Genomic DNA, 14,046 nt, shown 5'->3' on the forward strand with positions numbered 1-14,046 from the left:
ATCAATGATCAGCTGCCTCCGGCATGCCCCCCTGGGGGACCTAGGCCTGCAACCTAGGCATGTGCCCTTGACTGGAATTGAACCTGGGACCCTTCAGTCCATAGGCCAATGCTCTATCCACAAAGCCAAACCGGCAAGGGCCTAGTTTACAGAATCTTCTGATTTGATCTCCAGATAGCTTTTGGAGATTATTTACCTGACCAGATTTAGTGCTCTGCACTTGTAGGACTGTTTCAGGCAGGGTATAGAGGGCCTCTGGAGTCCAGCCCAAGGTCTCTAATCACCTGTTGGCAGGATTAGCACATTGAATAGTTTTCTTCCTCTTTCCCTGTCTTTATACCAGCAGGATTGAAGGTGTGTTTCAGTATCCTTGGGGTCCTAAGATGTTTTGCTTGCTTTTATTTTGTGTGCATGTGTGTGTGTACATGTGTTTGTTTTAAATGCAGATTTTATATTTCCCCTAATTTTTATTTTTACAGTGAATGCATTCAAGTAGCATTTAAAAATTTTGCTGGAAAGTGGAAGCATGAGACTGAAGATATCACTTTTAAAAGAACCAAAGCATATCCTTTTAACACTTGCAGACCTTATTGTGATCATCTTACTAGAGTGTTGTTAAGTTTTGTTCTATTTTGTATTCTACTTGGATAATGGGTGTTTTGGTTTTTTTTTCATTCCTTTAATGGCAGTTTAACTAAATTGTTTTTGAAATATTTGAGGTCATGTGTTGCAGGTAATTCTCCAAAGCAAACTATTTGCTCTAAATCTTACTTTCAAATTCTTATTGACATTTTTCTTACTTTACTTAAGTACTGTACTTAAGTACATAAAAAATAATTTTTGTTTAGTCTAGTAGGATCTTAAAGAGAAGCTTTTTAAAAACAAATAGTTTCTTTGCTAGAGTGATATAGTATGTTTTTAAAATGAATTTCACTTTATTTCTTTATACTCTCTTCATGATAAAGTAGAGAACAAGCTGAAGAAATTTGAGCAGTTAGAGCTTTATTATTTCACTAGAGGCCCGGTGCTCGAATTCCTACATGGATGGGGTTCCTCAGCCTGGCTGGCGATAGGGGCTAATAGTCCGTTTCACCCAGTCCCAATCGGGGCCAATCAGGGCCAGCCAGCTGGGGAGAGGGATCGCGGGAAGTTGGCCAGCCATGAGAGGTTGGCTGTGGGAGCGCACTGATCACCAGGGGGCAGCTCCTGCATTGAGTGTCTGCCCCTGGTGGTCAGTGAGCATCATAGTGACCAGTCATAATGGTCACTTAGGCTTTTATACATATAGATGTAAGAAGATAGAAATTATAAATATTTTCTCCAACACATGACCTTATATTTTGTCAACAAGAATTTCTGATTATGTATCAGGAAGATATGATAGGCCCCTCCACCTTCATTTTTATATATACCAGTGCTTCTAAAAGTATTATCTGCAGACTTTATTACAGGTTTGTAAAGGAATAAGTTCAGAAATTGAAAGTAAGAGGTAAACAATTTTTGTAGCAATTTGACATTGGGACTCCGTCCAAATATAAGATCATTTCTCTAGTAATTTATTTTTATTTTATCTAACAAAATGTTGATCTGCAACAAATTTGAAATCAAGAAAAATATGTTCCTTCATCAGAGATAGAAAAGCACTAAATTAGACATTCAATTAAATCTTTTGAATTTTTATTATCTTGTCTGCTTGTTTTACCTTTTGAGTGAAGGTATAATTCCTTTTATTTGTACTTAAATCATTTTTAGTATTTTTTCAAAGTGTGCCCTCAGGTGTTCATGCCATGTATAATCATACCATATGCAAGACTCATGCCATTTACAAGATTTCAACTATGTCCATTATCTGTTTTTGCCTTTCTTTTCAAGCTGAATAATAGTCTAATAGCAGTCTTTTTAGACTTTCTTAATCTGACATTCTTCTCATTTCTCTCATAATTTTAGTTCATCTATTAGTTTGAAGATATGTCATGCACATCTGATGTTATTTACAGCAATTTACAAAGGATAAGCTTAATGTGTGTGTATATGCTTTATCCCTTTCTAAGTTTTACCTAACATTCTGCCTTTCTAAAGGTCTTTACCTAACATCACTTAGGCTATAGAAATTATATTGGAATAGTTTTTTCAGTAATGGTCTAGTGATGATATCCTTTTGTTTAGATTATATTTTGAGTATTCCAGTGCCATTTTATCACCTATTTATCTTAGGACTTTTATAATCTTTCTATAATTTATTTTTGCCTTTTTGGTTATTTGCTTAATCTGTCATATTTTGAAATAGTATGAAAAAATCTTAGAACATCCCATAGTAATTATGGCACATTGTCTTTTTTTCCTTGAAGTTTACTGAATGTTCAGATAAGCCAATAAAAAGCACTGATGAGAAGGAAGTGAAAGGATTATATAATAACAACAAGAGAACAAACAACTCACCTAGGAATGACCTGGTAATATAGAATTCCAGATGTAAACAAGAGAAAGCATCCCTGGTAAACAACAAACTGAAATGCCTTCTCTAAATATATGCTTCTCCTAGGCCCTAGAACCTAGGGTAAGCAGCCCATTCTGATGGAGAAGTGAGGGCTACTGAGCACCTCAAATTATAGAAATCCTCCTGATAAATCAGAGATAAAAAATGGGTTAAAGTAAGAATTTTAGGGTTCATGTCTCATCCAGCACTATTCTCTTTATAGGCACATTAAATTGTAATTGAACTATTCCCTGAATTTAATGTCAAAAAGTTTGGTAAGATTTTTGTTTTAGCTGTTAAGCTATATGTTTTTTCCTAAGTAGATTGTTATTATAATGTGTAATTTAAGCAGATATTTTACTGTTAGGTTTCAATCTTCTTTTAACACTTGATTTTTAAAAACTCATCAAAATAATACATGCTTATTCTAACTTAAATGATACAGACATATGTAAATAAAAAAGACATACTTCCCCCTTTATCCCCCAGTAATTGAGTGTATTATATCCTTTCATACCTTTTGAGCTGTTAGATGCTTTGTATATCTTTTAGTCTTGTTTATGGAATATTTTATAACACAATTTAAAATTATTCATTTTGTCAATTCTTTTTCTCTCTTTTAATATATATATTTTTAAATATATATTTTATTGATTTTTTTTACAGAGAGGAAGGGAAAGGGACAGAGAGTCAGAAACATTGATGAGAGAGAGCCTCCTTCTGCATACCCCCTACTGGGAATATGCCGGAAACAAAGGTACATGCCCTTGACCGAAATCGAACCTGGGACCTTTCAGTCCACAGGCCGACTGACGCTCTATCCACTGAGAAAAACCAGTTAGGGCCTTTTTCTCTCTCTTGGCATTTGGATTATTTATCTTGCTTTTCATTTTTACAACTGTTTTGGTTAGATATTTATTTTTCTTTAAATAGAAAATATATGAAAGTCATAAAATGAAAACACATTTAGAAGTTTGAAATGTTTGATCCTATTTTATACTTATCTTATAATCTGCATCTGAAAATTATTTAAAATGTAAGACTTTTGTGTGTTGTCTCCTTAACATGGTGACACATCAAGAATTAGTAAGCTGTGTGGGCTGGACCAATGCAGAAGAACTGTATTCATGCAGTGATGATCACCAAATAGTGAGGTGGAACTTGTTAACCAGTGAAACAAGTCAAATAGTAAAGCTTCCTGATGATATTTACCCAATAGATCTTCACTGGTTTCCAAAAAGTTTAGGCACCAGGAAACAAACTCAAGCAGAAAGCTTTGTCCTCACAAGTTCTGATGGTAAGTTGTTAATGTTATATGCTCATCTTGGTATTTAGAAGACATAATAGGGTAATATGACTTATGCTTTGAGTTGTTTTACAAAACTATGTTTTTGGATTTGCATGCCTTCATCCACACATTTTGTCCATTTTCTATGTAGTCATTTGGTTTATGTTTAAACTATAAAACTTGTGATGAAAGGAAGTGAATTCAACTGGTGTGTAGTGGGATTGAATCGGAAAGTTTAACTTTACTTTTTCTGTGCTCTCTTACTATTGTTAAGCTATTACCAATTTTGGTTTCTAATTTCTTCAAATTTAACTTTATGACATAACCATACTAAAAATATGGGCACATTTAGTAAACTATCTTTATTTTCTAGTACATATTAATTTCTACTTATAGAGTTGGAGATGTATTAAATTTGACCATAGCTTTATTATTGGTGAGTAAAAAGCATGATTTTCTACTTTTTTAAGGGAATGTTTTAATTAGAAATAATTTGAATTGTTTTTGACTGTATGACACTTGACCTACTCTGTCAATTAAGAGTACGTTCATCAGAAGTAACAGAAACTTACTTAGCTAACACTTACGCACAGTTGGAGTTTTTTGGTTCACTTAGCTCTAGGGGTAGATCTTTAAGCACAGCTGCATCAGGCCCTGTTCTCACCAGCTCTTGGATGGGCATTCCCTACAAGGTGAGCATGATGACAGTCCACAGCCCAAGTCTCATCCTCCTAGGGAAAATATTAGCAGAGGGAGTGCTTCTTCCTCAATATCTCATACAGGCAAGTAGCAGAGAGGGTTCTGGGAGATCATGGATCAGTCACCCATCACTGTGTGAATCACTTTAGTTAAGGGAATGTGACACTGAGTGAGCACAGCAGGCCTCAGGCCATTGTGGAAAGGCAAACAAAGAAAAGAGGGCTTTTGTAGCCAGAACAAGGAAGGGATGTTATGGCAGACAAGCACATCAAATGCCACAACTTTTACAGACAGAACTTCTGGTAACTTTTTTTCATTAAATGAGATATTGTGTAAAAGTACTTATAGTGCCTGGTGCTTAGAAAATTGATTCTCAGCCACAGCTAGAACTTAGCTAATCTCAGATGATAAAATGAAGCATTGACTTTAAAAAGAAACACCTTTTAATTTTGATTTAATTTCACTTTCACAGAAAAGTTGCAGGAATTGTACAAGTAACTCTTGCATATCCTTTATCTAAATTCACTAATTGTTAACATTTTGTTCCATATTCTTTCTCATTGGTTTTCTCCTCTCTCTCCATGTCCCCAACCACATACATTTTTTTTCTAAAACATTTGAGAATAACTTACAGACATGCCCTGTAACCATAAATACTTCAATGTATTTCCTAAGAGTAAGGATTTTCTGTTACATAACCACAATACATTGATCAAAATCAGAACATTTAACATTAATGCAATACTATTATCTAACCTGCAGTTCATATTAAATTTTTAATAATCGTCCTAATAATCTCTTTTATAGAAATTTTTTTTCTGGTACTAAATAACACATTGCTTTTATTACACCTCTCTGGTCTCCTTTAATCTGGAGCAACTCCTCAGTCTTTCTTTCTTGATCTTGACAGTTTTGAAGAATACAAGCCTGTTATTTTTCTAGAAAGCCCCTCAGTTTGTGTTTGTTGGCTGTTTCCTCACAGTTAGATTTAGTTTACATGTTTTTAGCATCAATAAGCAGTGGTTCTCAGCCTACTGGCCTTTTAAATACAGTTCCTCATGTTGTGACCCCCAACCATAAAATTATTTTGTTGCTACTTCATAATTGTAATTTTGCTACTGTTATGAATCGTAATGTAAATATCTGATATGCAGGATGGTCTTAGGCGACCCCTATGAAAGGGTTGTTCGACTCCCAAAGGGGTTGTGACCCACAGGTTGAGAACCGCTGACTTAGGGCATCAGATTGGGAACTGAGACCACGCAGTCCAAGACTGTGGAGAGCGGCTACAGTGTTTGGACAGGTTCAAGCCTTGGACCAATGAGAGGGCACAGTCCTCTCATTGCCACATGCAAGTCCCAGCTTAGAAGGCAGGTCCCTCCCAGCACAGTTATAGCCAACAGCTATAGTTGTAAGCTTGAACCTATGGTTTGAACACGTGGCCCCACATGTCTGGAGTAATATGGGCTTGATAGAGTTCAGGTGCATGTAACTGAGTAGCATCGAAACCCACGAGAATGTTGTAAACATCTTAACCACACCCTTACTTTGCCTCGTGGAATCTGGCTATAAAATAAAAACATGGCTTGTAGTCTGTGGTACTGTCTCTCCATCCAGGAGCAGAATCCCACCCAGACCCAGATTTTATTCTCTTGTCTGTCTTTTCTCCATCCTTCACTGCCCCGTCTCAGGGTCACTGAACCAGGCTGAGCTGGCGTGGCACATAAGGCGCCCTGGGGCTGAGTATGCCATGGCCATGCCGGCTTACCACATGGGACCCCTCGGTTGATGTCCAACTGATGGCTTAGGCATACTCCCTGGGGGATCGGGCCTAAGCTGGCAGTCTGACATCCCTCTGACAGCCTGGGAGTTGTCAGGGGATACGGCTTAGGCCCGCTCTTCAGGGGGGTGGGCCTAAACGGTTAGTTTGAAATCCTTATTGCTGCCACGGAGGTAGGAGAGGCTCCCGCCACCACTGCTGCGCTGGGCAGCCATGAGCCGGTTTCTGGTTGAGTGGTGCTCCCCCTGTGGAAGCGCACTGACCACCAGGAGGCAGCTCCTATGTTGAATATCTGCCCCCTGGGGGTAAGTGCGTGTCCATAATGACCGGTTGTTCCTGGTCATTATGCTGTTAGGGTCAATTTGCATATTACCCTTTTATTATATAGGATGGTTGCCAAATGGTAATTTTTTAAAACTTCATAATTCCTTCTGTATTGATCAGTTGGTATTCTACTGCAAGGAAGAGCCTCCCATATCCCCCATTTATTTATTTGTTTGCTATGTCAGTTAGATTCATAGATTTTTATTTTATTTCTTGAGTAGCCTGTTACCATTATTTTTATTGATTGATTGACTGATTGATTGATTTTAGAGGTGGGAGGGAGAAAAAGGGAGAGAGAAACATCAATGTAAGAGAGATACATCAATTAGTTGCCTCCCATATGCACCCAAACAGGGATTGAACCAGCAACCTTCCCATGCACAGACGATGCTCCAACCCAATGAGCCACACCAGACAGGGCCTGTTACCATTATTTTTAAATTTTGATGTTAAAATTGTCTCACATTTGGCCAGCGGGAGCCCCATTAAACCAGTTTAAATAATCTTTGTTTTTCTTTTTCTTTGTGGGGTTGGGGCGGGCTATGTGTCTTCATCAGTTTTCTGGTACTACTTTGCTGGCACAAGATATTCTAGGCTCATCTTGTACTTTCCCAGTTTCAGCCCTCAAATCATCTGTTTCTCCTGTTCTTTATTTGGTGCTTAATGGTATTTCAAAACTAAGATAAGAGTGCTATATGTGCTCGTTGCAAAGTGGTGTGTGTACTTCAAGGCCCTTTCAGAGGACTGAGCTAAAATTTAGGAATATAAATGTATATTAAAAAGCACACATATCGCCGAAACCGGTTTGGCTCAGTGGATAGAGTGTTGGCCTGCAGACTGAAGGGTCCCAGGTTTGATTCCGGTCAAGGGCATGTACCTGGGTTGCGGGCACATCCCCAGTGGGAGATGTGCAGGAGGCAGCTGATCGATGTTTCTCTCTCATCGATGTTTCTAACTCTCTATTCCTCTACCTTCTTCTCTGTAAAAAAAAACAAAAAACAAAAAAACAAAAACAAAAACACACACATATCTACAGCTATTTCTTTTTTTTAATATATTTTATTGATTTTTTACAGAGCGGAAGGGAGAGGGATAGAGAGTTAGAAACATCAATGAGAGAGAAACATCGATCAGCTGCCTCCTGCACACCCCCTGCTGGGGATGTGCCTGCAACCAAGGTACATGCCCTTGACCGGAATTGAACCCGGGACCCTTCAGTTCACAGGCCGACGCTCTATCCACTGAGCTAAACCAGTCAGGGCTATTTCTTTCTCCCTTACTCTCTTTTTCCCTCTTTCCATCCCTCCCTTCCTTTCATTTTTTTCTTTCCATACAAAAAACCATGAGTTAATTCCACCAGCTCCAATTCAACACTGTGGGGTTAATTCTAGTATCTTTTTCTCCATACTTGAAAACAGTGAGAAAGACTGACGTTCATTATTCTTAATATATTTACTCATTTACTCAATTCTATAATACACAGTAGGTTGTTTCAGAGTTACTAACCCATACTACTGCAAAAAAATTTAATTAGAATTCAAGTGTTTACCATTGTTATCTTTACACTGAGGCTATAGAGTCAAAGTCCTGTGTTCAAAAATTACTTGCATTTCCCCCCTGCTTAAGTGTTGTTATGTTACTCATTTATAGATAAGTATATTTATTTCCCTTTGTTTTCCATGTAAGCCCCTCCCCCATTCTTGTTGATTTGATTATCTTTAAATATGTTAAACGTTAACATGGATGATTCCATGAAGTGAAAACTGTATTAAAAAAAAATATACTTACTCAGAGCATTTGTTACTACCCTGACCCACCCAATCCCATATACCTTGTTTTTATTTACTCCTTCTAGGTAACCAATCTCTTTGGTTCTGGTTTATCCTTCCTGTGTTTCTCTTGGCAAAAATAAACAGATGCATGTATATTTCCTCATTTCACTTTTTTTTTTATACAACAGGTGGCATATCACATTTTCTTTGCATTTTCCTTTTTAAATTCAACAGTATATGAGGATTGACTTATCTGGTGACTCTGAATACTAAATCTAATTAGTCTTGATGGTTTCTGTTGTCTGAGTGTTTTTCTGAATTATTAAGCTTACTTAATTATACTTAACTAAAAAATAATTGCTTGGGTCTTTATTTCACATTGGCTTTAGATAAAACACTTTCTGATAGGGAAAAGAAGTTTAAACTAAAACAAATGTAATTTAAAAGAGAAATTTACACGATTAAATAAGAAAAACTACATTATGACTAAAAAAAAAATAGAATGTATCATTTTATTTTGGGGTTTGCTGTATAAAAAAACACACCCAAATAAGATAACATGCCACACACTAAATGTTGGAAGAAGAGAAAAACCAAAGCAGCGTAGTTGACTGTTTTCTCCTAAGTGAAGGATGAGAACTATCTGGGATCTTGAGAAAGAGAGGGAAAGTGACGGTAGATCAAAGAAAAGAAGTGGAAGGGTAGACAGAAAGCAGCATCCAGAAATGAAAAAGAAATGTTCAAAAAAAGAAGAAAGTGGATGCCATCAGGAGGTGGTCAAGGAGTTTCCTGCCAGATAAAGATCTGAGGTCATTTCATATATCGGTGCTGTATTCTTTGTTAGCCCAGTTCTTTAAAAAATTTAGCCTATTATTCTGGTTAAAAGAAAACACCATATAACATGAGGTCTGCCCTCTTAACAAATTGTTAATTGTACTGTGCAGTATAGTTCATTGTAAGCACAATGTTGTAGAGCAGATCTCTAGGGCTTTTTCATTTTGTGTGATGTTAATCATACTTAAACATTTTTTTCTTCTTCAAGACTTAATTCATTGTTCAAGAGATTTTCTTTTGTAGTTGCCACCATCTTTCTCCTCTTAATTTTTCTCCCTCAATCCTGGCAGTAAAGATTACAGTTTTTGAGTTTGTTCATCACTCTCCCTGGGTTTCCTTTGTCCAACCCCCTCTCTGTTCTGTGGTGGTGGTAGTGGTAAAACGTTCAAGACACATCCCTGGGTTTGAGGGGCAGCTCCTGCACATAAAGTAGACTTTTGCCAAGTTTTTTGTCTTACCAATAATTCTCTCTTCAATATTTTAATCTCTTTGAACATTTTGTGTAGTAGTATCCCACTTTTTTAGAGGAGATATTTCTTTAACAATGTGTTAAAAGATTTACATTTGAAAAATAATTGAATTATTTAAAATGCATTGGGGAGCTGCTATGTAAGGGAATTCTGGTATAAAACCTTTTGTAAAGGCAATAAACACTCCTTAAATTATATTTAGTAAAAGTTGATATATTCATACATCCTATTCAATATCTTCAAATAATCACTATATTATCTTATTAGTTAATATGTTCATTTAAAAATCCCACTTTAAAAGAATTTGTGTGTTCATTTCTTTTTATCAGAAGTTAGCAGTTACTGATCTCTTTGTGGCTTTTGCAGACATCTGCCAAAACATTTCTGCTATTAAGCAGTCTGCAAAAGTGCTCATGTGCCCTTTTTTTCTAGCCCCCTATTCCAAGCCTTCTCATGTTTCCGTGGGTATTTCTTAAGGCATTTCTAACTTTAAAAAATGTGTTCTTTATAACTAATCTACCACTTCTATTCTTTTTCTTTTTTATAACATTTTCCTCTTTTTAGCTTATCTTTAATAACAAGTGATTAATTTTATACCCAGGATTTAAGTATTCATTTTTATCCAAAGTTTTCATTGTTTGTTTACTAAAACAATAAATGAGTCATATTGATTATATTTTCTTCCCAACCTCACCCCTAGTAAATAATTGGAAATAAATTAATTGATCTCTAGTTTGCTCTTGCACTTTTACAAAGTTATAGAACACCTGGAGAGAAAAAAAAACTGAAAATGTTAAATGAATAATTATCAGTTTTTAAATTTGATTTTATATTTATGTATAAATATTTTACATTTATATTTATGTATGTAATTTTATATTTGTTTTACTCTGGGTGTGTTATTCAAGCAATTTGTAATAATCAGCCAATGTACAAAGGCCAATGATTTATTAATTGCTAAATCTATGCCAAGAGCTGACCTTAGTTGTCCCAGTCAGTGTATGGCTTCTGTGAGGTCATAGGAAGCAAGAATAATTTTATCACTTGTTAGAAAATCAGTATTTGTTATTTTATGATAAGAAATATCATTGACCAAAATACATACAATTTCTAAAATGTGGACTAGGTTGAAAGATAGTTTCTGGACTTTTCATTTCTAGTTCAAGTTATTTGGTTAGTCTCTTTGGTGTTGCATTTATTCATTGTATCCAATAATTGTTTAGTATGTGGATGTTTTGTGCTAGGCAATATTGCTAATATTTTGTGAAACAGGCCTGGATAAAGAAAATAATGGCCACAGGATTAGCTTTCCACTTACTAGATGTCATCTTCGTAGTTTCCTCTCTTGAGATTTCCCCTCCTTGTATTTTCTCTGTAATTTTAAGTTAGTCTGATAAAGAGAATAATAGCACAGTTGGATTCAAAGTAATTGTTACATTGAAAAATGACCCAGAGGTAATTATAAAATTAAAAAGAAGATAGGGGGAAAAGTAGATAGTGCTACTAGTGCTAGTGGGTGGGTGGATAAAGGAAAACGGTAGATTATTGTTGAAGTGCTAGAACGTCATGAATGAGAAAGATAAGAATGTCAAATGGTCCATTTTATTTATTTATTTACTTATTTTTATGTATTGGTATGGTTATAGAATTGGTTAAATTTAATAAATGCTGATTATGTAAAAGCATATTGCAAATACAAATATGATTAAGACATGGCCCCCTGCCATGAAACGAATCACAGCCCAGTGAAAACTGCTGCAACAGAGCAACAAGTAATGTACATTGTGTGTAAAAAAGAGGGAAAGACTTTGTTGGTGGGAATGAGTAGGTGGTCAGTGAAAGAACCACAGGGCGGTAAGTGTTAAATGTTTTAAAGCCATTGGTTTTAGAGTTCTCCAGAGAAATGTTGTAAAGCCATGTTAAGCATCTGACTTAAATATATTTTTAATAAATTGTTAGTATTAGACCAGATCTTGAAAGCCTTAAGTTAAAAGTGAATTGAAACAAAATAAATCTTCTGAGGCAAATTTGGTTAGGCAGCCACATTATTCTTTTACTGCAAACTAACTAACTAAATAAATAAGTAAGTAAATAAATAAATAATACATACATACACACACACACACACAAATATTTATATTGATTTGAAGAAAGTTAATTTCACTATACTTAATTAATGTATTGCAATCTGTGTATCACTAGATTTCATTATCATTCAAACCTCACTGATCTATTCTCGGATTCCTGTAGTTCTTACTCTTGGCACAGTTAATTTGTCCCCTTGACATTGCTTATATACTTTGTCAATGTACTGTAAAGTTGTAGTTTTTTAGCTTTTTTCCTATATATAGGATCGGGCAAAAGTAGGTTTACAGTTGTGAGTATGTGAAACAGAGTGTATCCTTGTATTATTATTTATTAACTAGAGGTCCGGTGCATGAAATTCATGTGGGGAGGGGGGAGGGTCCCTCAGCCCAGCCTGCACCCTATCCAATCCGGGACCCCTCGGGGGATGTCCGACTGCTTCTCAGAATCCAGGACTGCTGGCTCCTAACCGCTCAGGCTCCTAACCGCTCACCTGCCTGTCTGCCTGATCGCCCCTACCCTCTCTGCCTGCCTGCCTGATCACCCTAACTGTTCCCCTACTGGCCTGATCACCCCTAACTGCTCCCCTACTGGTCTGGTCACCCCTAACTGCTCCCCTGCTGGCCTGATTGCCCCTAACTGCTTCTGCCTCGCCTCGCACCCGGGATCCAGGATTCCCTCCTCCGGCCGGTCGCAGGTACAGGGAACCTGGCTTCCCTCCCTCTGGCCGGCTGCAGGCACCCAGGACCCAGGCCGGCTTTGCCTGGTCCGGCTACAGGCGCCAGGGCGGGCGGCTTGTCCCTCTCGTGGGCCACAGCTGCAGGCGCCCGGGATCCAGGATTCCCTCCTCCGGCCGGTCGCAGGTACAGGGAACCTGGCTTCCCTCCCTCTGGCCGGCTGCAGGCACCCAGGACCCAGGCCGGCTTTGCCTGGTCCGGCTACAGGCGCCAGGGCGGGCAGCTTGTCCCTCTCCTGGGCCACAGCTGCAGGCGCTGGCTCCTGGGACCTCGGTGCTGGCGGCTTGTCCCACTCCTGGGCCACAGGTGCAGCCACAGGCACTGGTGCCTGGGACTGCGGGGCGTGCAGCTTGTCCCTTTCCTGGCTGCAGCCCCAGCCGCTGGCGCCCAGAACCACAGGGACCATCGAGCGTGTGGATTGTTCCTCTCCTGGGCTACAGGCGCAGGCGCAGCCGCTGGCACCCGGGACTGCGGGGCGGGTGGCTTGTCTCTCTCCCAGGCCCCAGCCTGGCTGGTCCACATTCCTCTCTCATGAACTCATTTGTGCCTGGCTGGTCCTCACTCCTCTCTCTTGAGCTCATTTGTGCCTGGCTGGTCCCCATTCTTCTCTCCCCAGTGTTGAGTGCCTGAGCTGTCTCGGCATGATGGCATGAGATTGTGACAACCATTTGCATATTAGCTCTTTATTATATAGAATTAGAGGCCCGATGCATGAATTTGTGCATGGGTGGTGTCCCTTGGCTTGGCCAGCAATTGGGCCAATCAGGGTCATTCTGCTCAGTCCAGATTGGGGCCTATGGGGTCTGGCCAGCCTGGGAGGGACCCAGGGCGTGTCCAACCTGTCTTGCCCATCCCAATCAGTGATCAGCCAGACCCCAGTAGCAAGCTAACCTACCAGTTGGAGCATCTGACCCCTGGTGGTTAGTGTGGGTCATAGCGACTGGTCAAGCAGTCGACTGAATGGTTGACCGATAGGTCAGACACTTAGCATATTAGGCTTTTGTATTATTTATTAATTATTGTATTATTTTCCATATGAACAACTGTAAACCTACTTTGTCCTACCCTGTATGTGTGAACTTTTTGAGGTCAGCAACCAAGTAGACTGCTTTTTGTTTGGTCTACATGGTGCCTGGCACAGTGTAAAATCATATAAGGCAAGTATTTTAAAATTTGGGATTAGCAATTGTTAAATTAATTCAATAAGGAGGCAATTAGACTGAGGTGACTGATATCATTGGCCCGTGTACACAAACCAAAATCTAAGTCTGTAAATACCTCAAGTGTACATAATTGAAACCTAAGAACCACCAATCACAAACAGCCAACTAGGCTTTAAACTATCCTATATAATAAAAGAGAAAAATGGTAATTGGCGTACAACGATACCCTTTTCATTGGCTAATCAGGGCTATATGCAAATTAACTGCCAACTCAGGTGGCAGTTAACTGACAACAAAATGGCGGTTAATTTGCATATGTAGGCACAATGCAGGGAGGTGAAAGGGAAAGCAGGAAGAAGCCCCCTGCCACTGACAGTGATCGGAAACCCAGGGGGGCGCTAAGAGCCCCCAAGGTCGC

The 14,046-nt window shown here is 38.5% G+C and overlaps 1 protein-coding gene across 2 annotated transcripts in view; it reads left to right on the top strand.

Moving 5' to 3' along the window:
- Nucleotides 1–14,046, top strand: part of IFT80 (intraflagellar transport 80) — a 106,227-nt gene that overhangs the window by 14,418 nt on the left and 77,763 nt on the right. For both annotated transcript variants that reach the window (XM_006753815.2, XM_015565500.1), the window contains exons 2-3: nt 480–563; nt 3,552–3,773. In XM_006753815.2, the coding sequence (XP_006753878.1) occupies nt 527–563; nt 3,552–3,773 (259 nt within the window). In that variant the 5' untranslated portion in view covers nt 480–526. The remainder of the gene's footprint in view (nt 1–479; nt 564–3,551; nt 3,774–14,046) is intronic.

Source organism: Myotis davidii, unplaced genomic scaffold (genome assembly GCF_000327345.1).
Source record: "Myotis davidii unplaced genomic scaffold, ASM32734v1 scaffold570, whole genome shotgun sequence".
In the NCBI taxonomy this organism is placed as follows: domain Eukaryota; kingdom Metazoa; phylum Chordata; class Mammalia; order Chiroptera; family Vespertilionidae; genus Myotis; species Myotis davidii.